Below are 24,200 nucleotides of genomic sequence, written 5' to 3' on the forward strand. Positions count from 1 at the left end.
AAATGCCGGAAAACACACTCGCAATAACAAATCCTCCAGTGACTGAAATATAAATCTAAAGTTTGGGACACAACGAAAGTTGTTTGTAGAATATGCAAAGCTATTCTAAAATATTGTGGTAATACAACCAATCTCAGCACTCACTTGACAAGACACCATAGTGGCGACTGTCTAAGTTCGTCTGCTAAGATTAAGAAGACGGCCAGTTAAACCTGTGGAAGTTCAAGCTTCATTAAAGACACAATCACATATTTAATTTGTTGTTTTATTGATAAATCTATGACCTAGTTACGAATCGCGATACGTATCGTATCGTGGCACATGAATCGCAATACGTATTGTATCGTGATTGCAGTCACAATACCCAGCACTAGTATAGTTACATTACATAAATACATCAGAGATAAGCAATCTGATTGATTGATGCTTTGGGGCACGATAACTTTGGTTTTAATTAAGTGAGAGTGATTAAACTCTGAGTATAGATTCATTATATCATTACCTTGACTAAGTTTGTAGATGAGAATTTTCTGCTTAGGCTAAGGATCGATAAGCAACTTGATTGGTCAAGACTTTTGAACATAACAACATTGAAATGTAGTCGTATATTTTTGTCGCCCCCGTCCGTCCGGCGGTCCGGCGTCCACAATTGCTTGTGGACGCTCTAGAGGCTAAAGTTAGTATCTGATTGACTTTAAATTTATACACAGTGTTTAAGGTCTTGAGACGAAGAAGCTCTAAAGGCCAAAGTTAATATCCGATTGACTTTAAATTTATACACAGTGTTTAAGGTCATGAGACGAAGAAGCCTATTGATTTTCAGCGATTTCCGATAATTACTGCCAGAGTTATGGCCCTTGATCACTTCAAAAAATCTTGTGGACGCTCTAAAGGCCAAAGTTAGTATCTGATTGACTTTAAATTTATACACAATGTTTAAGGTCATGAGACGAAGAAACCTATTGATTTTCAGCGATTTCCGATAATTACTGCCAGAGTTATGGCCCTTGATCACTTCAAAAAATCTTGTGGATGCTCTAAAGGCCAAAATTAATATCTGATTGACTTTAAATTTATACACAATGTTAAAGGTCACGAGACGAAGAAACCTATTGATTTTCAGCGATTTCAGATAATTACTGCCAGAGTTATGGCCCTTGATCACATTGAAAAATCTTGTGGACGCTCTAGAGGCCAAAGTTAATATCCAATTGACCTTAAATTTATACAGTGTTTGAGGTCATGAGACGAAGAAGCCTATTGATTTTCAGCGATTTCCGATAATTACTGCCAGAGTTATGGCCCTTGATCACTTCAAAAAATCTTGTGGATGCTCTAAAGGCCAAAATTAATATCCGATTGACTTTAAATTTATACACAATGTTTAAGGTCATGAGACGAAGAAACCTATTGATTTTCAGCGATTTCCGATAATTACTGCCAGAGTTATGGCCCTTGATCACTTCAAAAAATCTTGTGGATGCTCTAAAGGCCAAAATTAATATCTGATTGACTTTAAATTTATACACAATGTTAAAGGTCACGAGACGAAGAAACCTATTGATTTTCAGCGATTTCCGATAATTACTGCCAGAGTTATGGCCCTTGATCACATTGAAAAATCTTGTGGACGCTCTAGAGGCCAAAGTTAATATCCAATTGACCTTAAATTTATACAGTGTTTGAGGTCATGAGACGAGGGAGCCTATTGATTTTCAACGATTTCCGATAATTACTGCCAGAGTTATGGCCCTTGATCACTTAAAAAAATCTTGTGGACGCTCTAAAGGCCAAAGTTAATATCCGATTGACTTCAAATTAATACACAATGTTTAAGGTCATGAGACGAAGAAACCTATTGATTTTCAGTTATTTCCGATAATTACTGCCAGAGTTATGGCCCTTGATCACTTCAAAAAATTTTGTGGATGCTCTAAAGGCTAAAATTAATATCTGATTGACTTTAAATTTATGGCATGTTTTATTATAAAGTGTACCAGTGGGTATCTAACAAATGTAATGGTTTTATTAGAAAAGAGAAAAAGAGTTTTTAAATATTTTTCTTATCTTCAAAATCAGAATATATTGAACATATAAAATACTTAATACCAGGTTTATTGATGTATTTTTTTATTAAAATAATTTACAAATATTTTAATGAATTACATCATTTAAGACAGACATTTTTCCCATCACTTTTTATCAAGATTTTAGAATACATTGAAATAACATTTGTTTTAAAATTTTTAATTTATTTTTGTATAATTATAATGGCAAGTGTGTCTTCTTTAAAACAGACTTAAAAATATACTGATGAGAAAAATAACAAGTTCCGAAAATTGAATTGTTCAAACCCCTGTGAAAATTTGACTTGTCTGTCCATCCACTACATCATTGAAGTGGTCTTACATTTGTTTTGTAAACTTTGTATTTTTACGTCACGTGGAAATAAATTTGTCCATTTGTGGAATGGCTGTTTATGTTTTAGTATATGCCATTTAAAAAAAGCAGGAAAATGGTTTAGAAAATCAAATTTCCATGCTTATATATTGCTAACGTTTCGTCCAATTGATGTCTGTCCAGTTTTAGCGAAACGTTAGCATTATTTTAATATTTCTTTTCGGCTTCATATTACGTGATAGAATTTGAATAACCGCTGCAAACGAAGCGTGAATGTAGTCTCGATCTTCCACACAGGATACGGATAATTTGACACGGGCAGCCGATTGATTATGCCATTTTTACAGTTGTCTGTCCGAAAATGTTAACGTTAGCACTCTTGATACGTTAGCACTCTTGATACGTTAGCACCACTAATTCGCCTTTCACGGCGTTATTTACTCAAAATGTATCACTTTCTTTACGGCCTTTAGAAAAGAAAACCGGCTTTCCGATTCCCGATGCATAAACATGGCCATCGGCATTCTCGCCTTATTCACTCGATCAAAATGACTTTGACCCCCGCAAAAAAGTGCTAACGTGTCAATTGTCAGACCGATTAAATAAACCGTCTGTCCTTACGTAACGTTAGCACATGCTTTTAAAATAATTTTTGTCCGATTTTAAATTTAAAACTCGCCCAAGGGTAGAAATACTATACAATTTATTAATACCTTTCATTACGGACTATTTTTATTTTTAGATAAAAACAATAATTCAAGTAAACAGTTATTTATAAAATGTCAACGTCTGTCCTTATGTAACGTTAGCAACAGTTGCATGCCCTATAAATGTTTAAATTTTAGGTTATTAATATATATGATTATATTTTATTATATTAATCTTAAATTCTTAATATTATGCTTTATTTAGCATGAAAAAAATCTGATTAATTACTTACATCAACACTATAAATAGAAATTTTCTTCAAACTTTAGTGCTAATGTTACAAATCTGCCAGAATGTCTGTCCACATGTAACATAAGCAATGCAATTAATTTTGAAATTAAAAATTAATTTGTAAATCATATCCCATGAAACTTCAGATTTAGATAATGTATTATTACATTAAACTTTTGAAGAAAATTATTAATATATATAAGCAACAGTTAATATCTGAAAGGAAAATAAATGTGCCATGCGTCTGTCCAATTCAAAAGAGACATTTTATATTTACTAAAATGGTCATCTTTACTGTCTTATGACCCAAAAATAATAGCATCTTCATTCATTTAACATAATTCAAATTTGAGTCACATATGCTATGGCACGAGTTTCACACGCGCTGGGAAAGGGTGCGCCTAAACCACGCATTTTTTTTTTTTTCCTGAAACACCTCTGCCAAAGTCGCCCTGCGCCTTATCTACGCATGCGCCTTATACACCGAAAAATACGGTATATAGGTGATAATTTGTTTGATTGTTTGATACTTTTGAAAAAGTAAATGTGCGATTAATGAATATGTGTCATATTTATTTTGGGATTTCGGCGGGGGACATCAGCCTCACTGTTGGCTTGTTTTATTTAGCTTGTTCTCTATTCATTTCTTGCAAATTTGGGAGTATCTTGCCTGGCAACTGCTGATTGAATTAAGAAATACAAATATTTGAAATGCTTCGATGAAATAAATACATTGCTAGAACTGAAAAATTTGATGAAACATTAAAGATGGGTTCCCAGAAAAGTAATTATCAGGGGGTTATTTCCAATAAAAGTATGGTAATTTTGGTATATATCCAATTTTACTAGAAAAATACTGGATTCCCCGAAAAACACTCCTGGAGCGTGTACAGGACAAAAATGTAAGGGTTCCCCTAATCAACAGCCCGACGATTAGGAATTTCTGGACGATTAGGAATTTCTGGATGCGTGATGTCAAAGGTCACACGCGAACATTGAGCGCTTGATGTACAAGTTGATAAACTTTATGAAGAGTTAGACGTACAACACTTTCTGAGATAAAAAAGACGCGGATAGTGGATAATCCTAGAATTTAATTGGGATTCGATATTTGTAATAAATAGTAAGCGATTAAAGACAACATTGTCTTAATGTATGCAATGAATTCTCCTCTGACTTCCAAGAGAGGTAAGTCCCGTGATGTAAACATGACCTGGTTTGATCGAATTTTTATAGCAGGACATTCCTTCGCAATTACAATGTTTGAGAAGGATTTGAAGCAAAGTTATGACAAATTAATTAGTTTGAATATGTGTTTAGTCCATATATACCATTAAATCACCCAGTTTGTATGCGGGAACCCATCTTTAAATGAATTCTTGGCGATTTATTCACAATTTCACATCATTTTTATACGCCTCCGTCAGTCTGGCGTCCACAATTGCTTGTGGACGCTCTAGAGGCTAAAGTTAAAGTAGCTAAGTCTCTAACTCAATATCATCCAAAATCTTTGACATTGAAAACATGATTTATTTGTCGGTTTAAATCAAGATTGATGTTGTGATCTTACCCGGAAAAGATGGCCTTCTAATATTCAATATTTAAGACAAAATAAACATTTTACAATTGGTACACGAATCGTGTACCACAATACGTTTCAGCGCTATTTGTAATAAGGGACTCGAAAAACGAGGCTAAGCATATTCCACAAGTCTTATCTGGAGAGCATGCCCAATAAATACTATCGGCGTAGGCTGGAATAACCAGTCGTTAGAGGTTGAAATTCGATTGAGAATACTGGCATATTTCGCCGAACCTAACTGATTAGAAATTACAGTAAAAACAGAAACGATTGAATTTAAATCAATTGATATATACATTCATATTACATTATTGTATGCGTTGCGACCCATTTGTGTCAATTTCTAGGTCCCAAATATTGAGCGACTTAAAATTTATACACAGTGTTTAAGGTCATGAGACGATGAAGCCTTTTTATTTTCAGTGATTTCAGATAATTACTGCCAGAGTTATGGCCCTTGATCACTTTGAAAAATCTTGTGGACGCTCTAGAGGCTAAAGTTAATATCCGATTGACGTTAAATTTATACACAGTGTTTAAGGTCATGAGACAAAGAAGTCTATTCATTTTCAGCGATTTTCGATAATTACTGCCAGAGTTATGGCCCTTGATCACTTAAAAAAATCTTGTGGACGCTCTAAAGGCCAAAGTTAATATCCGATTGACTTTAAATTTATACAGAAGCCTATTGATTTTCAGCGATTTCCGATAATTACTGCCAGTTGACAATTACTTCAACAGTTGTTACTCTTAATCAGATTTTAGTGTATTATAAATGTTTCATTACCGAAAGAAGTAAAAATATGCGACAACACTTGTTGACTGCCTGGACGATTTAGCTGCTGTGGGCGTATGTTTCGTTGCCTGACAACCTATCTTTATACTTCCACATTCATAATGTGGACGTATATGCCGTCGCCCCTGTCTGTGTGTGTGTCTGTGTGTCGCCTACAGGCCACAATTCTTAAGTGATCATCTTGAAACTTTACATACTTATTCCTTATACCCTAAGGATGATCCTTATTGTTTTTGGTGCATTCCCGACCCCAAGGGGCAAAGCCATGCCTATTTTTTTATATTTCTTTGTCATCTACAGGCCCGCATTAACGTATCATAATGAAACTTTGCATACTTATTCTTTGTACCCTAAGGAACATCCCTATCGTTTTGGGTGTATGCCCAACCCCCAGGGACAGAACCACGCCCATTTTCTTTTTGTGTGTCTGTATGTAGCCCACAGGCCACAATTCTTAAGTGATCATCTTGAAACTTTACACATTTATTCCTTATACCCTATGAATGATCCCTATTGTTTTTGGTGCATGCCCGATCCCCAGGGGCAGAGCAACGCCCATTTCTTGTATTTGTTTGTGGTCTACAGCCAGGCCGCATTTCTTAACATATCATATTTGCATACACTTATCCTTTGCACCCTAAGGAACATCCCTATCGTTTGGGGTGCATGCCCAACCCCCAGGGGCAGAGCCACTCAAATTTTCTTTTTGTGTGTCTGTGTGCCGCCTACAGGCCACAATTCTCGATCGTCTTGAAAAAATTTCGTATGAATTACTTATACCCTATGGATAATCCCTATGGTTTTTGGTGCATGCCCGATTCCCCAGGGGGCAGAGCAACGCTCATTTCTTGTATTTGTTTGTTTGTCGTCCACATGCCGCATTTCTTAACGTATCATCTTGAAACTTTGCATACTTATTCTTTCTACCCGAAGGAACATTCCTATCATTTGGGGTGCATGCCCATTTTCTTTTTGTATGTCTGTGTGTCGCCTACAGGCCACAATTCTTAATTGATCGTCTTGAAATAATTCCGTATGAATTCCTTATACCCTAAGGATGATCCCTATTGTTTTTGGTGAATGCCCAACCCCCTGGGACAGAGCCACGCCCATTTATTGTATTTATTTGTTTGTCATCTACAGGCCGCAATTCTTAACAGATCATTTTGAAACTATTGATGTTGTCATTTCAATAACAGAGTGGTACTTATTTATATTGTACCATATCCACCCCCCAGGGGCAGAGCCATACCCATTTTTTGTATTTATCGTCTGCAGGCTGCAATTTTGAATGGATCATCTTGGAACTTTGCATATTTATTCCTTATACCGTAAAGACAACAACTATTTATTTTGGTGCTTGCCCCGACCTGCGGCAGTATCACACCCACTTTTTTGTTAGTATTTTGACTGTAAATTTGGCAAAACAAACCCATCGCCTAGCCTTCTTTGCCTCTTATCATATTACAGCCATTTCATATTTTATTCTCTTCATTTTAAAAAGTACCATATCAATCAATGCTGGAATGTGGACGTATATTGCAGCATTAGCGATGCTCTCGGGGTTTTTTTTTGCGGTTGGTGAGCATTTTGAGTTCAAACAATTTGGAACATACTATATCTTAGAGCTACACAACCTACTGGTGGTTATATATATAGGTTATCTTAAAAAAAGATGCTTTCAAGAAATAGGAAGTGAAGATAAATAAGGAATTAATTGTTTATATTACAGATGATTGCTTGTAGTCCTAGCTCACATGCTGTCCAGATTGATCCTTCCTCACCTTGGAGTAGTGTGAGAAAGCGACCAGCAGAATTAATTATTTTTGAAAACGAATACACTGATAATGGGTAAGCAAGCCTGAAGGATCTAATACAATTGCTGGCCTGACAAATGAAGGCCAATTTATTTGTTTGTTTATATGCCCACATTTTCCTGTGGATGTATATTGTCGTCTCCTCTGCCCATCTGTCCGTCCACAATTTGTTTGTTGACACTCTACAGGTCACAATTATTTTTTTTCTGATTAAACTTGAAATATAGGTTTATCTCAAAAAGATCTTTGTCCCTTTCAATATTAACATGTATCGGACCGTATCTTCATTTAGCTGGGGATCACGTGGCTAAGTGGGTAAGAAGCTGGCTCGCTAGCCTGGAGGTCGGTTGTTTGATCCCAGCCTTGGCCGAGAAAGTTAATCCAGATTTTCCAGCATGGTATCCCCTTGTCAGTGATGCAGAACGGAGGGCCTGACAAGGAGAGCTGTCTAGTCGTTCGGATGGGACGAAAAACCAAGGTCCCGTGTACACATTGGTGTGCACGTAAAAGATCTCTTTGCAGTTGGAATTCGATATAAAAGTAGGCCGTAGTGCCGCTGCCCGGGCAAAATTTCCCTCATAGCACACTGTATGTATGGCGTATGCCCGTCTTCATTAGCCCAGTTCATTTAGCTTGTGTCCAACTCTAGAGGTCACAATTTTATCCAATTTAAAAAAAATTGTTCGAATATATCACTCTTAAACATGATAATGGTTGTCTTCGAATTTCACGAAAATCATAACGAATCTGCTCAATGGCGACTCCTTGTCAGGCTTCGAAATTAGCGAACGCAAAGACGCAAAATGCGTGTTGAAATATGAAAATAGCGTGTTAGATTTATACTATAACGCAAAGTTTTGCGTCTACGTAATTTTGATTAAAAAGAATATTTTAATACTTTAGTTTTTCTATAGCTGAACTCTTCGAATAGATTGAAAGCGTTTACGACAAAATTTCACGTACGACACCATTTTCTTGTGTTTAGACTGGGTCTCGGTAAGACTTACTTCCCTTGAACAAACTCCGAGTACACCCGAGTCTCAACGAAGAGTACGGAAATAATCGCCCACGCGTAACTTAACCAATGAAATAACAACACATCATCCGACAAATAATATATGCAAAATTAAAACCATGTGATATTATCGACCAATCATGTTATACCTAACTGTATTGACCGTGGGAAGGTGAAAAGGTCATTTCCCACGGCTTACTCGTCCGTAACGAAAATACTACGAAATTACTACTACCGTAGTATTTCGTGTAAACGATGATCACTGCATTTTTTAAACGCAAAAACCAAGAAAATACACATAGCCAGGAATGCGAAGATAACAATGAAAACCTGGTACAGTCACCTAGTAAAAAAATTAAGTCAATGATTCCTCAGGCAAGTGTCAAAACTGTCAAGAAGTGGATGCATGATATGAACATTGATATTGGCTATAAGGTCAAACAGAATGATGATGGAACCAATACAGACATTGTTTGTGAAATTTGGTGTACTGTTTGTAAAGGTTATAGCAGTGACAGAAATTCTTCTTTTGTCACAGGTAGTCAAAGAGTAAAGAAAGAATCCGTCCAGCAACACAAGAAATCAATCAGTCATGATAGGGCATTTCAGGCCAAACTTGCTATTGATATCACTAAAAAAGACCAGCTTCCCCCAATTGAAACAGCCTTTAAGAAGCTGAGTGAAGATGAGCTTATTAAAATGGACAAATTGTTTAGAACATCTTATTATTTGGTAAAAAAAGAAAGGCCTTTCAATGATTTTAGAGATTTAGTGGAACTTCAAAATTTTAATGATGCTAACATTGGAAAGGGTTACTATAATGATAAAGCTGTAAAGAATTTTGTTTCAGTAATAGCTGATAGTTATTCTGAAGGATTGAAAGAATTGTTGACAAAGGCTGATTACATTAGCATCTTTTGTGACGGTTCAACTGATAGGACAGAAGTGGTTAAAGAATTGATTATGGTAAAAGTTTTAGAAAACTTCTACCCCAAGATAAGATATGTCAAACTAGAACAACCTCCTACTACAAAAGCAACAGGAATATTGGAAGCAATCAACACTGCCTTTAAAAGCTTGGGAGTGCCAAATTATAAACAGAAATTGATAGGCTTCTGTTCTGATGGTGCAAATGTTATGATGGGCCAAAGGAGAGGAGTTATAAGCTTGTTGAAAGAAGAAGCTAATGCAGATTATATAGTATCTGTCTGGTGTCTAGCACATCGGTTAGAACTGGCAGTAAAAGATGCATTTAATGATACTTATATGAACAATATAATTGAAGGTTTGCAGAATGTCTACCACTTTTATCAGGGCTCTGCAAAAAGGAATAAAGAGGCTACAGACATTGCAGAGATAATGGATGAACATTTCTCCAAACCAACAAAAGCTAATGGGACAAGATGGGTTGAACACAAACTTCAAGCAGTCACCAAACTTTTGAATAGCTGGGGAGTTATTTTGACTCGTATGTCTAATTATGCATCAGACAACACCAATAAAGGAGAAGATAGAGCTAAAACTCAAGGCTACATCAAAAGGCTTACGCAATTTAAATTTATATGGTATCTCTATTTCATTAAAGATGTCCTATCTGAGGTCAGCAGAGTAAGCTTACTATTTCAACGTGATGACATTGATGTCAGCAGTGCTGTGACTAAAATCAAATCCACACAGATTTCTCTCCAGCAGATGATAGATCATCCAGGTGCTCAGTTACAATCATTTAATAATGATGTGAGTGGAAATTCCTACAAGGGCCAAACTCTGTTGAGTGTTGTGGACCAGGATGTCCTTGAAGATCAGAAAAATGGCATTCTCAATAAAATTATTGATTGTTGTAAAAGTCGATTCGAAGATATTTTAGGTGGGAAATCAGTTTTCACTGCTGCCCAAATTTTTGACCATAAGAACTGGCCTGCTGAAAATGACTTACCAGCCTTATATCATGGTAATTTAGACCTAAAGTATATTATCCAGCACTTTCAGCATGTTCTGCAAAATATTTGTAATACTGATTCTGTAATCACTGAATGGTCAGATTTAAAGTTATATGTGGCCAGAAATACTCATTTTAGAGCTTATCATCCCCTTGCTGTTTGGCAAAGAGTCAGTCAGGAAGATGTCAATAACAATTATAGCAACATTATGAAAGTGATTCATCTTACCAGTTGTTTTCCACTGTCAAATGCATCATGTGAAAGAGGTTTTTCTACGATGAAACGTATAAAAAGTGACTTGAGGTGTAGACTGTCCAATAGTACTGTGGACATGTTAATGAGAATTGACCTGGAAGGTCCACCATTAAATGACTTCAACCCGAGACCATTTGTAAACAAGTGGTGGTTGAATGGACAAAGGTCCAAACGACCAAATTCTGTTCCATTTGGCAGCAGGCAATAAAATGTGTTAACTTTATGTAAATTTGAATTAAAAAGGTTTAATTACAACTATTGAAATTTTTGCTTGTTACACTTTGTTTTTGCTTCTAATTTTAAAAATAACAAGCAAAAAATTGCTTCTGGTGTTAAAAATAAAATTCGAACCCTGCCTTGTAAGCAAATTGTGTAAAAGTATGTATACGAAGTTTGCGGACCAGGGCTTCCACTTCAAAATTTTCACTGCCGGTCATTTTTGATAACGCACGAAAACTTTGTAAAGTAAATTTTCATGTGGACGTATATTGTCGTCTCCCCTGTCCGTCCGTCCTCAATTGTTTGTGAACAGTCTACAGGTCACAATTTTTATCCGATTTCAATGAAACTTGAAATATAGGTTTATCACTCTAAGATCTCGGTTCCTTTCGCTACTGGCATGTTTCGGACTGTAACTTCATGGATTATGGCCCCTGATTGTACGAAAAAATCACGTTTTTAGCTTGTAAACACTGTAGAGGTCACAATTTTTATCCAATTTGGTTTAAACTTGAAATGTTAGTTTATAGCCCAAAGATCTTGGTTCCTTTCGATATTGCGCATATCGGACCGAAATTTCCTGAGTAATGGCACCTGATTGTACGAAAAATTGCGTTTTTAGCTTGTGGACCCTATAGAGGTCATAATTTTTATCCGATTTAAAAAAACGTATTATTATATCACCGTTAGACCCTAAGGACGACTGAGTTCGAATTTCGTGAAAATCGGCCCAAAACTGACAGACAAAATGGCTTAAAAATATGGTATATCAAGGTTGTGGACCCTATAGAGGTCACAATTTTTATCCGATTTTGTTGAAACTTGAAATGTAAGTTTATAACCCAAAGATCGCGGTTCCTTTCGATATTTGCGCATATCGGACCGTAAGTTCCTGAATAATAATTTTTATCCAATTTATAAAAAACGTATTATTATATCACCGTTACACTCAAATAGCGTGAAAATATGGTATATCAAGGTCACAATTTTTATCCGATTTTGTTGAAACTTGAAATGTAAGTTTATAACCCAAAGATCTCGGTTCCTTTTGATATTTGCGCATATCGAATTGTAATTTCCTGATTGTAGGAAAAATCACTTTCTTTTTAGCCTGTCCTCTATCCATCTCTCGAAAATGTGGGCTTGTACTGCCTAGAAATGGTAGCGAAATGTGTCTTCACCTTCGTCGAACGTTTGATTGACAGGCGTTAACTCCACCTACATATCTCGATTATCAAGTAAAGTTTTCAATGGCATACGGAAACGCTTTACAGCGGCCTCGCTAAGTACACTCTATCATTTAGCCTCGATCTAACTGACGTATTTTCATCAGGTTACCCCTTATCTGATTTAATCAATTAGTGAAATCCTATTTAAATCCTAGCTGTAGCCGAGCCATCCGTGGGTCTATAGAGTTGATTTTGGTCTTGTTGTTTAAATAAAGATCTAATTTATAATTTCTATAACATCTGAAGCCTAAATTAAGACTTGCAATAATCAGATTTAGCTTTTGCATAATGCATGTTTAAATGATCGAAATAGCTGAATTGGCCGGGGAAAATAAATTCCAGTAGCTGACACGTAATTACCATGTGCTCTATAGAAAACACACTGACCTGGATAATTTTGAGTTGTAATACAATACAATAACTTCAATATGAAGATAAATATATAATTATCGACGACATATATCTCACAGAATATGCGACAACTCTTGTTGACTGCTCGGACGACTTGGCTACCGTGGGTGTATGTTTCGTTGCCTGGCAACCTATCTTTTGTGTACACCATGCTGACAAAGTGGAACACACACGTGAATTCACAATACCCTACCATGAATAAAAAACATGAAATATGAATTTATTTTGCAAAGTTTCGTGCGTTATCAAAAATGAACGACAGTGAAAATTTTGAAGTGGAAGCCCTGGGATATTATACATTATTAATATTATTATACTTGGAACAAAATAACTGTGTTTGCTTTGCATTTCTGATGTTACGTCAAATCAATGGAAAAAGTGATCATAAGCGAACTTCACCTGGGAAACTATAAAGTTGGAAATCAAAATTAAAAAAAGGCGAAGCTATCCTTTTTAAATTTATACTACATTTTACAACACTATGTTTATTTCATGAGTTGGTCTGTTTTTGGTAGAGCTTATGCAGACATGCATGGAATTATCGGTCATACGTCTGGAAAACGTGACTACTACTACTATGCCACATGTCTTCACTTTTCTCTCTATTGCTTAAAAGTTAAAGATACATTAAAGAGTTCGCAGTTCTCACTATAATAGTTAAAAACTAGATAATGTATAGGCAATTTGCTGAAAAATTCATTCAAATTGATCCACTATGAACCGAGAACTAACCGGTTGAAATACCCGGCTAGCCTTGATCATCCTTACTAAAGTCAGTACGATAAATAGCGTAGTCTTAATTATCTATTTAATCTTTAAATCGTGAAGGAAAGTTATGCAGTAAATTGGTGCATAAATCCACTAAAGATCGCAGGCTAGCAATGCCATCTAGAGTTGATTATGGTCTGGATGGGTTAATTAATGTCTAATTAATAATTTAGATAACATTTCAAGCCTAAAGAAAGACTGGCAATAGACAGATTTAGCTCTTGCATAATGTATGTTTAATACTAGTCTGATCGTAATATTCATGATTTTTTATGTTAAATAACTTTTCCAATCATCAAAATGATGCTCTCAGTTCGACATACTTTACGTAATCAGCTGCCGATTTGCGAAACTGAAATTTTGATATTGCATGCTTCCGAAGGTCTCATATTCATAGAAATTTCTGTAAGAAAAAAAATTATATACTATTGTTAATGTTCAGGATGAATAACACTTTATTTACATACATTTTTAATTAATTACGAGTGAGGTTAAAATCATGGCAGCCATGTAACCAAGGTGGGGGCAGTGTTTAAAATTTACGTCGGTCCGTCGGCCCAGTGCCGATAAATAACTTGGCGGGCCGACATCTTTTTATTTTGAATATGGTGGGTCGGCCCTGTGAGCCGACTGTTTTTGTCGGGAAAAATATGTGTCATGGATATTTGTTCATGGATCTATCAAATTCTCCTTTGAAAATATTTATATTGTCCCTATTTATATCCGTAATATATTTCATCCAGATATTTAACTGTATTTCATTATCGGAAATGAAAATACAATTGTCCACCGAAAGAAATCGTTGTAGGAGTGAGGTTGTGCTTGCAAATATCAGCACGCTCCTAGAGTTCGGCAGAATATTATTTAACCATTTTGATAAAGTGTGGAATAGATGAGTGTGTGTTCCGTTGTAGTATGCCTTACTTGCTGTCTTATTTGTCTTTATCCGATATTGAATACACATGAATAATCCGGCATATTATATTCCTTCAATTGTGAAATCCAAACGTGTGCTACTAAACTAGGTCAGTCCATCTACTGTACTGTCATGAATCCAAGAATAAAAATTCACATGATATAAATTCTTTGTCTTCTAAAAATGAAATTGAAAAAGCAGAGCTGAAAATTCCCTGATAGCCTAACTACTGGTAACAATACAATTTCAGTTTACTTTCATTTTGAAAGAGGTCACGGTCTCTCATTTCACAGTTCCACACGTCATGATGAATAAAACAAATAAAATGATTGTTGCTACCGGACAGTAAATTTAACATGTTTATTGAAATGCAAGACATTAATCTATGTCTGGAAGGACCTGAACGCCAGTTTTATTTCATTACATTTAAATGAACAATATTTTCTGTTAATACTCGGAGAGTGTAAAGGGCCATTTTAATCCGTAATCTTCAGATTTCTATGTGAATGGAATTTCGAGATATTATATTGTCAGTACTGGTAGACCTATATAATCATTAAGATTATTACAACTACAAGTAAATATTTATTTATTACAGAAAAAATAAATATCAAGTCTGGGGTAAAATAGGGGTGGAATGATTTTTATCTTTCTATACACAAAGTATTAACATTAAATCCTTCAAAAGTTAAAATTGTAATGTGTACAGTCAATCAATATTGAATATATATTTTAACTTTTAAATCTGTCCAAAATGGCTAGAACTTAGAAATAAAGTTGGGGTGGGGTAGTGTACGTGTGTTTTGTTAATATTTATTGGGCCCGCAACTTAATGTTAGGACCTACAACTTTCATGAATGGCGTCTTCCAGCGGGTCCTATTGGCCTACAACTTTTCTTGACGAATTTTATACACTGGGTGGGGGTAATTCAGACCAGGGTTCTTAATCCATTTTGAAACGAACCGCCCAGAATTGGGTCAAATGAGGTCCGGGTAGGAACTGGTTTCAAAAATTTTAAGCTTCCATTCCCTTTTAAAATATAACCAGACTTGAACAAAAATAATTCTTGGTAATTTGTTACGAGGAATATTGTATTCTACTGTATGTAATTAGCACCAAAATAACGACAAATAAGTACATCGTTCGGAAAATTTTCCATATTTAATTCACGTACCGGCTTGAAATTCATGTCATTAATATTCTGGAATAAATTACTGTATTCGTTTTTTTTTTTATGGATATAACCTGATACGGCACCGTGGTATTTCTTCATAACACAATTTGTAGGTTTTTTTCTATCACGTAACTTGCAAATGTATTTGTTCATTCGTCCATGATAGACACACGGCCCAGTGATCATGTGACAACCATAATTGAAATGGCTTTAAAGTTAAATTCCATACGACTGTGCCATATAGCTTTCAATGATAATACGACAATATTTAAAAAAAAATAAGCCTCTGTCAGAATGTGTATAAAATAAAAAATCATTACGGTAAACGCTTTTTAAAACTAAAACTAGCATCGCTGGTTTACTGACCTAATTCCAACTGATATCACATGTCATCGGGAATTCAGCATTGGAGAATCATAATATATTATTAATGACTGTTTCTCGGTGTATTCAGTGTTCTATTTGAGGATTATATTCAACTAAGATTTGAATTTAACTAACAACTGGTCAGTGAAACCATTAAATAATAATACAATTATTATTTTAATATCTACCGGTACACCTGGAATTCATACAAAGCTTCGAAGGCGCGCGATAGATAAACAATCCATCATGCCGAGATCGTCTTCCTTCGATTGCCGCCTGGCTGTTATGAATAATCAGCAAGCTTGTTTTGTTTTTTTTACCGGTCGATTATCAAAATTACGGTTATTTGTGCTAATTACTCGGATTATGAACTACATGGCCGATTTTCACTAAAGTATGACTGTTATTGTAGCCGACAAGCAAGTTGATTGACTACTTAATTAACAAGTAATAATTAACCGGTTGTAATTTAACTGAAAGTAGATTGATTTATGATACCATAGTGGCCGGTTCATTGTTTTACCAATCGGCTTGATAGAACTTCAAGCGGCTAAAGCCGATAAAAAACAACCAATTGAGATCCCTGATTCAGACCATGTGACAACATGAAATATGTCTTCTGCAGTTGGAATTCGTTTAACAACTGCATAGTAAATGATTGGTGTTGAAAATACCATCCAGAATACAATTCTTATCATATGACATCAGTAACTTGCACAAAATATGAACAACAATTATTAATATTTTCCAAAATAACAATAACCGCCAAAATTTACCTAATAAAAGTAAACTGTTACATTTAATTAATATTGAGTAATCATGATAGATTGTAGCTGCACCTCAAATGACCAAAACAGCTAATCAAAATTTTGATTTGATAAGCAAAAATTTCTCAGAACTGTTTCATACTGTTAACCATTTTGTTCACTGGTATTAAACATACATTCCTGGGTACAAACTAGGTGATTTGGACTAAAAACATAATCAAACTAATTAATTTATCATAATTTTGCTTCAAATCCTTCTCAAAAGATTGCAATTGTCAGGGAATACCCGGCTATAAAAACTCAATCAAAAAGAGGTCATGTTTGTGTCACGTGACACAACGGGTGCTATGTCGGAGGAGAATTCATTGTATACAAAAGGCAATGTTGCCTTTATCGCTGACTATTTATTACAAATATCAAAGCCTAAATTAAATTCTCGGATTATCCACTGCCCGCATCTTTTTCTGATTTTTATCTCAGAAAGTGTTATACGTCTAACTCTTCATAATGTTTATCAACATGTACATCAAGCGCTCAATCTCCGCGTGCAACCTTCGACGTCACGCGTGCAGACACTCCTAATCGTCCTTCTGTCCATTAGGGAAACCCGTACATTTTCGTCCTGTATGCACTCCATGCATTTTTTTCAGGGAATCCAGTATTTTTCTAGTAAGATTGGATATTTCTACTTACGATATATACCAAAATTGCCATACTTTTATTGGAAATAACCACCCGATAAATACTTTTCTGGGAACGTAGCTTTAAAGCTTTTAAGTTAACCATCTGTACAATTTCTATTCATTCTTGACATTGCATTTCTCCATCTTCTGTCAGTACTTTGACAGATCACATATAGACATATAGCCTGATCTAATGCTTTGTAAGGGTAGTTATGACTTAAATATTTGAAAGCATACAAAGTAAATTTGATTATTTTACATGTCTGCTCTTTCCAAAGATTTTACTACACCTGTTCCTTTCACTAGCCATGTTGTATGGTACCAATGACCTATTTTACTATCCTGTTTATTTTATTATTTTTTCACATCAAACTGTTTTGTTTTCCTTTTTTGACTTTCTTTATAGAGTGACAAGGTTGTTCAATACTGTAAAAAAATTAATTTGTTGATCAATCGAGGCTGTCGTGCTTGGCAGATTGTTTAAAGACGTTACCTTTCTGTGATTTATTACAAATAACAAATGTGATACAAATATCTGTAGCCGAATTTAGTATAATCAGTCAATTAAGATTCCTTCAGATGACTACATTATTATTTATTCCAGGAAACGGGGCAAGAAGGGAGAGAAGGGTGGCAAAGGTTTACGTCATTTTTCTATGAAAGTTTGTGAAAAAGTTCAGCGAAAAGGTGTTACATCGTATAACGAGGTTGCTGATGAACTGGTGGCTGAATTTACTGACCCCAGAAACCCCCAGTCACAACAAGAAGCGGTTTGTATTGAAGTCAATTTCTTTTTTTTTTTTTTATATGCCCACACACATTGAAATGTGGTTGTATACTGTAGTTAGGCCGACGTCGACAATTGCTTGTATAGATGCTCTAAAAGCTAAAGTTAATATACGATTGACTTTAAATTTATACACAGGGTTTAAGCTCATGAGGCGATGAAGCCCATTGATTTTCAAGGATTTCGAAATAATTGATGCCAGCGTTATATTATGGTCCATGATCACTTTGAAATATTTATACACAGTATTTAAGGTCATGAGATGAAGAATCCTATTGATTTTCAACGATTCCTGATAATGCCAGAGTTATGGCCCTTGATCATTTTGAAAAAATCATTTGGACCTGTTATCGACCTAATTAGCTACTGAATTTCACCATCCTACGCCACCTGTCGATGACGTACTGTCTAGTCAGTTTTACCAACGAAGACTGCTTTCATTCTCTTTGATGTAAAGTTTTATTGATCAAGAAAGTTATCAGAAAAGGCCAATTTGGCTTTCCAAAAGTAGTTATCCAATAAATATATAGTTTGAACTAATTATTGGAATCATAAAATTAATCTGTCAAAGGTTTAGGGGTTATAAGGTCGTAAACTTGCGAGATAATTTTCCCATCAATGACTGCTGCCGGCCTTTTTAATGTACCGTTTTATTGATCAGTAAAGTTATTAAAAAAAAAGCTAATTAGTTCCAAAAATAGTTATGCAATAAACATAGTTTGAAGTAATTATTGAAAACATAAAACTTATACGTCACAACAATGGTTTAGAGGTTATGTATTATACTTGTAAGGTCGTGAACTCGCAAGAAAATTCATGTCATAGGTAGCCACTTTGTACGCAAGTTTAATATTATCACGCTCGTTCTACCAATAATTCCTTTGCTATGGAAAATGATTATTATCTGATTCAGAATTTGAAGGAATTTTATCAAAGGCAATTTGGATGTGAATATTAATCTCAGTAATGTTCCGGAACTTGATTTTTCTGAGATTTGAAATGGAGAAGGAGATATGTGATATACGGCGTACCAAAAAATGGCAGCCAGTCTTTGTTGAATGTAGTATCCCCACCCTCACTCTTCTAATAATTTCTTCGCTGTGGAAAGTGATTCCAATTCAGAATTTGGAGGATTTTTATTAAAGTAGGTGGAAAAGGTGATTTTGAGATTTATAATTATGATTTTACATTTGATTTTATTAGTTTTTCAAGTAGATCTCATCATTCTTCTCCCAAAACTTTTTACAGATTCAAAATCGGATGAAAATATTTTTTTATGGAGGCTCAAAGTTGCGATTTTTGACTTTTCATGGAAGAAAGGTTTTTCAACGCCTTGAAAAAGTCATTTTTGGTGTTTTTGCGATGTCATATTTCATTTCATAACAAACCTATCAAAAATGTTGATGTAAATTCATGAAATACAACTTTAAGGCTAATTATGTTTCGATTTTCACATTTTTGTAACAATTACTCTGATTTCCCAAGCAACTCCAAAATACATAGGTTTTCTCAAAAATTCTTTTTTGTCAAAGTGATTTTGGTCAATTTTTTCATCAAAAATTGTCTTGTCCATGTTATATCTGAAATATTGAACCTGGTTGTTGTGCATTTTAAAGTCATTAGCTATCAAGTAAGATTAACAGGAAAAAAGAAAAAACATTCATATGCCTTCTCTCAAGAGCAGGATGTATGTTCATTTTTATACACCCACATTGAAATGTAGTCGTATATCGTCGTCGCCCCCGTCCGTCCGTCCGTCCGTCTGGCAATTGAGGACGCTTTAGAGCAGTGATTCTCAACCAGTGTGCCATGGCACACACCCACATTAGAATGTAGTCGTATATCATCGTCGCCACCGTCCGTCTGTCCAACAATTGTGGACGCCCTAGAGCAGTGATTCTCAACCAGTGTGCCGTGGCACACAGGTGTGCCGCGAGATCTTCCTAAGTGTGCAACGAAATTTTGGACAGCACACTAAGAAAATGCGAAAAACCATGTGATCCCAGTATTCAGTGGTGTCGACTGATATGTTTATAGCTGTGTTTTTCTTTGAGTCATTCTATGTGTCTATGACTAGTCTGTGTCTACGGGTGTATGTCGTCTATAACTTGCCATGTTTTTATTTTGCAAAATTTAAATATTTTTCATATATATTTAGCCAGGTCTGCCGCTATTTTTTCATGTTATCCAAGGTGTGCCGTTGGCAAAAAAAGGTTGAGAACCACTGCACTAGAGGCTAAAGTTAATATCCGATTGACTTTAAATTTATACACAGTGTTTAATGTCATAAGATGAAGAAGCCTATTGATTTTCAGCGATTTCGGATAATTACTGCCAGAGTTATGGCCCTTGATCACTTCAAAAAAATCTTGTGGACGCTTTAGAGGCTTAAGTTAATATCCGATTGACTTTAAATTTATAAACAGTGTTTAAGGTCATGAGACGAAGAAGCCTATTCATTTTCAGTTATTTCCGATAATTACTGCCAGAGTTATGGCCTTTGATCACTTTTTAAAATCTTGTTGAGGCTCTAGAAGCAAAAGTTAATATCCGATTGACTTTTAATTTATACACAGTGTTTAAGGTCATGTGATGAAGAAGTCTATTCATTTTCAGCAATTTCCGATAATTACTGCCAGAGTTATGGCCCTTGATCACTTTTAAAAATTTTGTTGAGGCTTTAGAGGCACAAGTTAATATCCGATTGACTTTAAATTTATACACAGTGTTTGAGGTCATGAGATGAAGAAGCCTATTGATTTTCAGCGATTTCCGATAATTACTGTCAAGACTTTAAATTTATAAACAGTGTTTGAGGTCATGAGACGAAGAATCCTATTGAAGTTCAACGATTTCCGATAATTACTGCCAAAGTTATGGCCCTTGTTCACTATGAAAAATCTTGTGAAGCTCTACACTACGGCTATGTTATCATCCGATTGACTTTAGATTGATACACAGAGTTTAAGGTCTTGAAACGAACAAGTATATTGGTTTTTAATGAATTTTGATAACTTGAACAGCTTAATCCATGATATTAAATGTTTCGTATACTAAACGTTAGCATGGGGAAGAAATTTATAAAAACCAAACAAATTCTAATGATTTTCTGATAATTACATGATGAGTTGTTACTCTTAATCAGATTTTGGTCAATTTTAGTGTATTATAAATGTTTCATTACTGAAAAAGTAGAAATATCTGACAACTCGTGCTGACTGCCTGGACGATTTAGCTGCTGTGGGTGTATGTTTCGTTGCCTGGTGGCAACCTATCTTTGAACAAGTTGATACATATTGGTTAAGGTCATGAGATGGGAAAGCTAATTGATTTTCCACAATTTCTGATGATTACTGCCAGAGTTATGGCCCTTGATCAATTTGAAAAATCTTGTGGACACTACAGGCTAAAGTTATTATCCAATTGACTTGTTGGTTAAGTTTATAAGACGAAGCTTATCGATTTTCAGCAATTTCCAATAATTAGTGTAAGACTTAATGCCCTTTCTCAACTTTGAAAAATTTTGTGGAGACTGTGAAGGTTAAATTATCGTCCGATTGACATCAATCATACACATTGGTTAAGACGACGAAGCCTATTGATTTTCCATGATATCCGATAATCCACCCTTGATGACATTCAAAAATCTTGTGGACGCTCTAGATGACCGAATATTTTACAGGGGTATGATCAAAAGAACATCAGAAGAAGGGTCTATGATGCTTTAAATGTTTTAATGGCCATGAATATCATATCTAAAGAAAAGAAAGAAATCCGATGGATTGGTCTTCCCACAAACTCGGCTCAGGAATGTCAATCTTTAGAGGTAAGAATTTGGGTACTATAGTATCATTTATTTAGTCATCAGTCCAGGGGCTTGCCCATCAGAATGTAGCTATAACGTTTGTATGTTTTGGTGACTATGGTTTATTTATAGTGCTAATATCAAGTATCGATGCATCGCCGATGCATCGATTTGGCTGACGCCGATTCGATTCTCGGTACTTTTTTGTATTATCGATGCATCGGCAAAAAATACTAATAATTAGCTTTATGTGTCCGAGGAGTTCAAAGTTCGTCCACTAGAATAAAAAAAACCACCTTTTAAATAATTCAAAATAAAACAATAACGGAACAATTCAATGAATCCCGCACGAATTATTAGGCTTGACCTGTTTACCCTACGCTTCCGTTATGTTTGTCTCCATTTTCCAATGACTACAAAGACTGCGTTTGCTGGTTACATCCCCTGGCTATCATGTCCTTTAACCCCAAGGTCAATTTCACGGTTCATTTAAATGACCAAACGAACTGTCAGAAGGATAATATTTCGCGGCCGGTTCTTAACGCTAGTTTTAAAACGATTCAGTCTTATTTTCTGCCACGGGCAATATACTTCATAAACCCCTATAGACAGACTTCACAACAAATTTGAACAATGGCTAACGAGTGTCAATTGAAGTGAATCGGACGATATTAATGTCATAATAAATAATAGAAGAATATTGTGGAAATAAATTTATTCAAATAAATCGACATTTCTATAGTAGGCCTAATGATAATGTTAGGGAAATTCATGTTTCTATCAGAAATACTAATGTTATTTCTGTAATTTTTGATTAACAAAATGGCGGCAAAAAATTCCCGATGCATCGATACGAGAATCGATGTTTGCATCCGATGCATCGATGCGTAAAATTTTACTTGATATCAGCACTATTTATTTATAATGTAAAGGCATGAATTTAGTCTTTGAATGGCTATCTTTTTCTAATTTTAGATGTGAAACATTGGGAGAAGGAAAGGATGATCTTATTGATCTTCCCTATTCTCCGTCCATCTAAAGCAAACTGTGGGCATATCTTGCATGGCAACCGCTTGTTTCAAATTTGGAAGCATTCTAATAGACAACCAACCCTATCGATATGCAGTGTTCCTCAACCTTCCGTTCCAGAGTTCAAAACGATTACTGTGGAGCATTGGGATTGGAGAAGATGAGATCTTATATGTCTCTGGAAAAGCTTGTGAACATGATAGAGATTAGATTTCTTGAAGGCATTTATCAAATTTGGTCAACATGCAAGTTGGATAAACTGTTGTATATTATTATATTTTTTCTTTCGAAGACATACCTGCTGTGTAGGCATATTTCCTTGCTGTGTGTAGCTATATTTCAAGGAGGTACTATCGCTGGTTTTAGAACTTAATTGCCCACCCGTCAAAATCCTGCTGGATGGTATTTATTTGTTGCCTTACAGTGCCATGGTTATTCAAGATTAAACTATATTATCACTCACTTCCCCACAGGAGGCATGTCATGTTTACTTCATAATTGGAATGCTGATTTTTTTTTTTATCTAGACAGAAAAACAGCGAAGATTGGACAGAATAAAACATAAAACACAGCAGTTACAAGAATTAATATTACAAGTAAGATTTAACAAACTTCACTAGAATAAATAGTATCAGAATCAATCAGATCTGCATCCTTTGTAAAATTAGAATATAACATCCTAAATAAGATTCACTATAGACTTTCTATGGAATAGACTACCACAGTCAATGAAACAAAGCAGTGAATATAAGTTATATAACAACCAACAGCGCCTTACAAACTTTTTTTTTTTTTGCATTAAGACGCTTTATAAATGACAATATTACTATTATCTCGCGCCAAACAAAATTACAGAGGGATATTGAAATGTGGTCCGTCCGTCCATATTTTGTTTTCGGAGCATATCTCATAAACCGTTCAGGATATATTTCTGAAACTTTGAACACACATCAACTTGGAATTAGTACAGTAGTTGTACCTTTTGCTATTTAGGAATTAGGGGGTTGGATGGCCGAATGGTTAGCACGTGCGTGATGTATCATAAAGTCTGTCATTGAGTCAACTGGCATGGTTTCCAATCCCCGGTTGTTCGTGACAAGTAGTAGGGTCGCCTGTCCAACCTCATGGGTTTTCTCCAGGTCCTCCGTTTTCTTCCCACTGCTAAAGACCCCTACGCGCAAGCGAATTATTGAAATAAAATTGAACCATGTGTTAGTCCCAAAGTGACCTAGTTTGTGTCGAGTGAACGTTAAACCCCATTTTTCTCTCACTCTATTTAGGAATTTCTGGGATTTATATTT

General features: G+C 35.2%; 1 protein-coding gene across 1 annotated transcript in view; it reads left to right on the forward strand.

Annotated features, from left to right (window-relative positions):
• LOC126831420 (transcription factor Dp-1) overlaps window positions 1-24,200 on the forward strand; it is a 65,326-nt gene that overhangs the window by 22,522 nt on the left and 18,604 nt on the right. Inside the window, exons 5-8 of the mRNA XM_050561929.2 lie at window positions 7,450-7,568; window positions 17,883-18,048; window positions 21,748-21,891; window positions 23,427-23,495. Of these exons, the coding sequence (XP_050417886.1) occupies window positions 7,450-7,568; window positions 17,883-18,048; window positions 21,748-21,891; window positions 23,427-23,495 (498 nt within the window). The remainder of the gene's footprint in view (window positions 1-7,449; window positions 7,569-17,882; window positions 18,049-21,747; window positions 21,892-23,426; window positions 23,496-24,200) is intronic.

This window comes from Patella vulgata, chromosome 1, assembly GCF_932274485.2.
Source record: "Patella vulgata chromosome 1, xgPatVulg1.2, whole genome shotgun sequence".
NCBI lineage: Eukaryota > Metazoa > Mollusca > Gastropoda > Patellidae > Patella > Patella vulgata.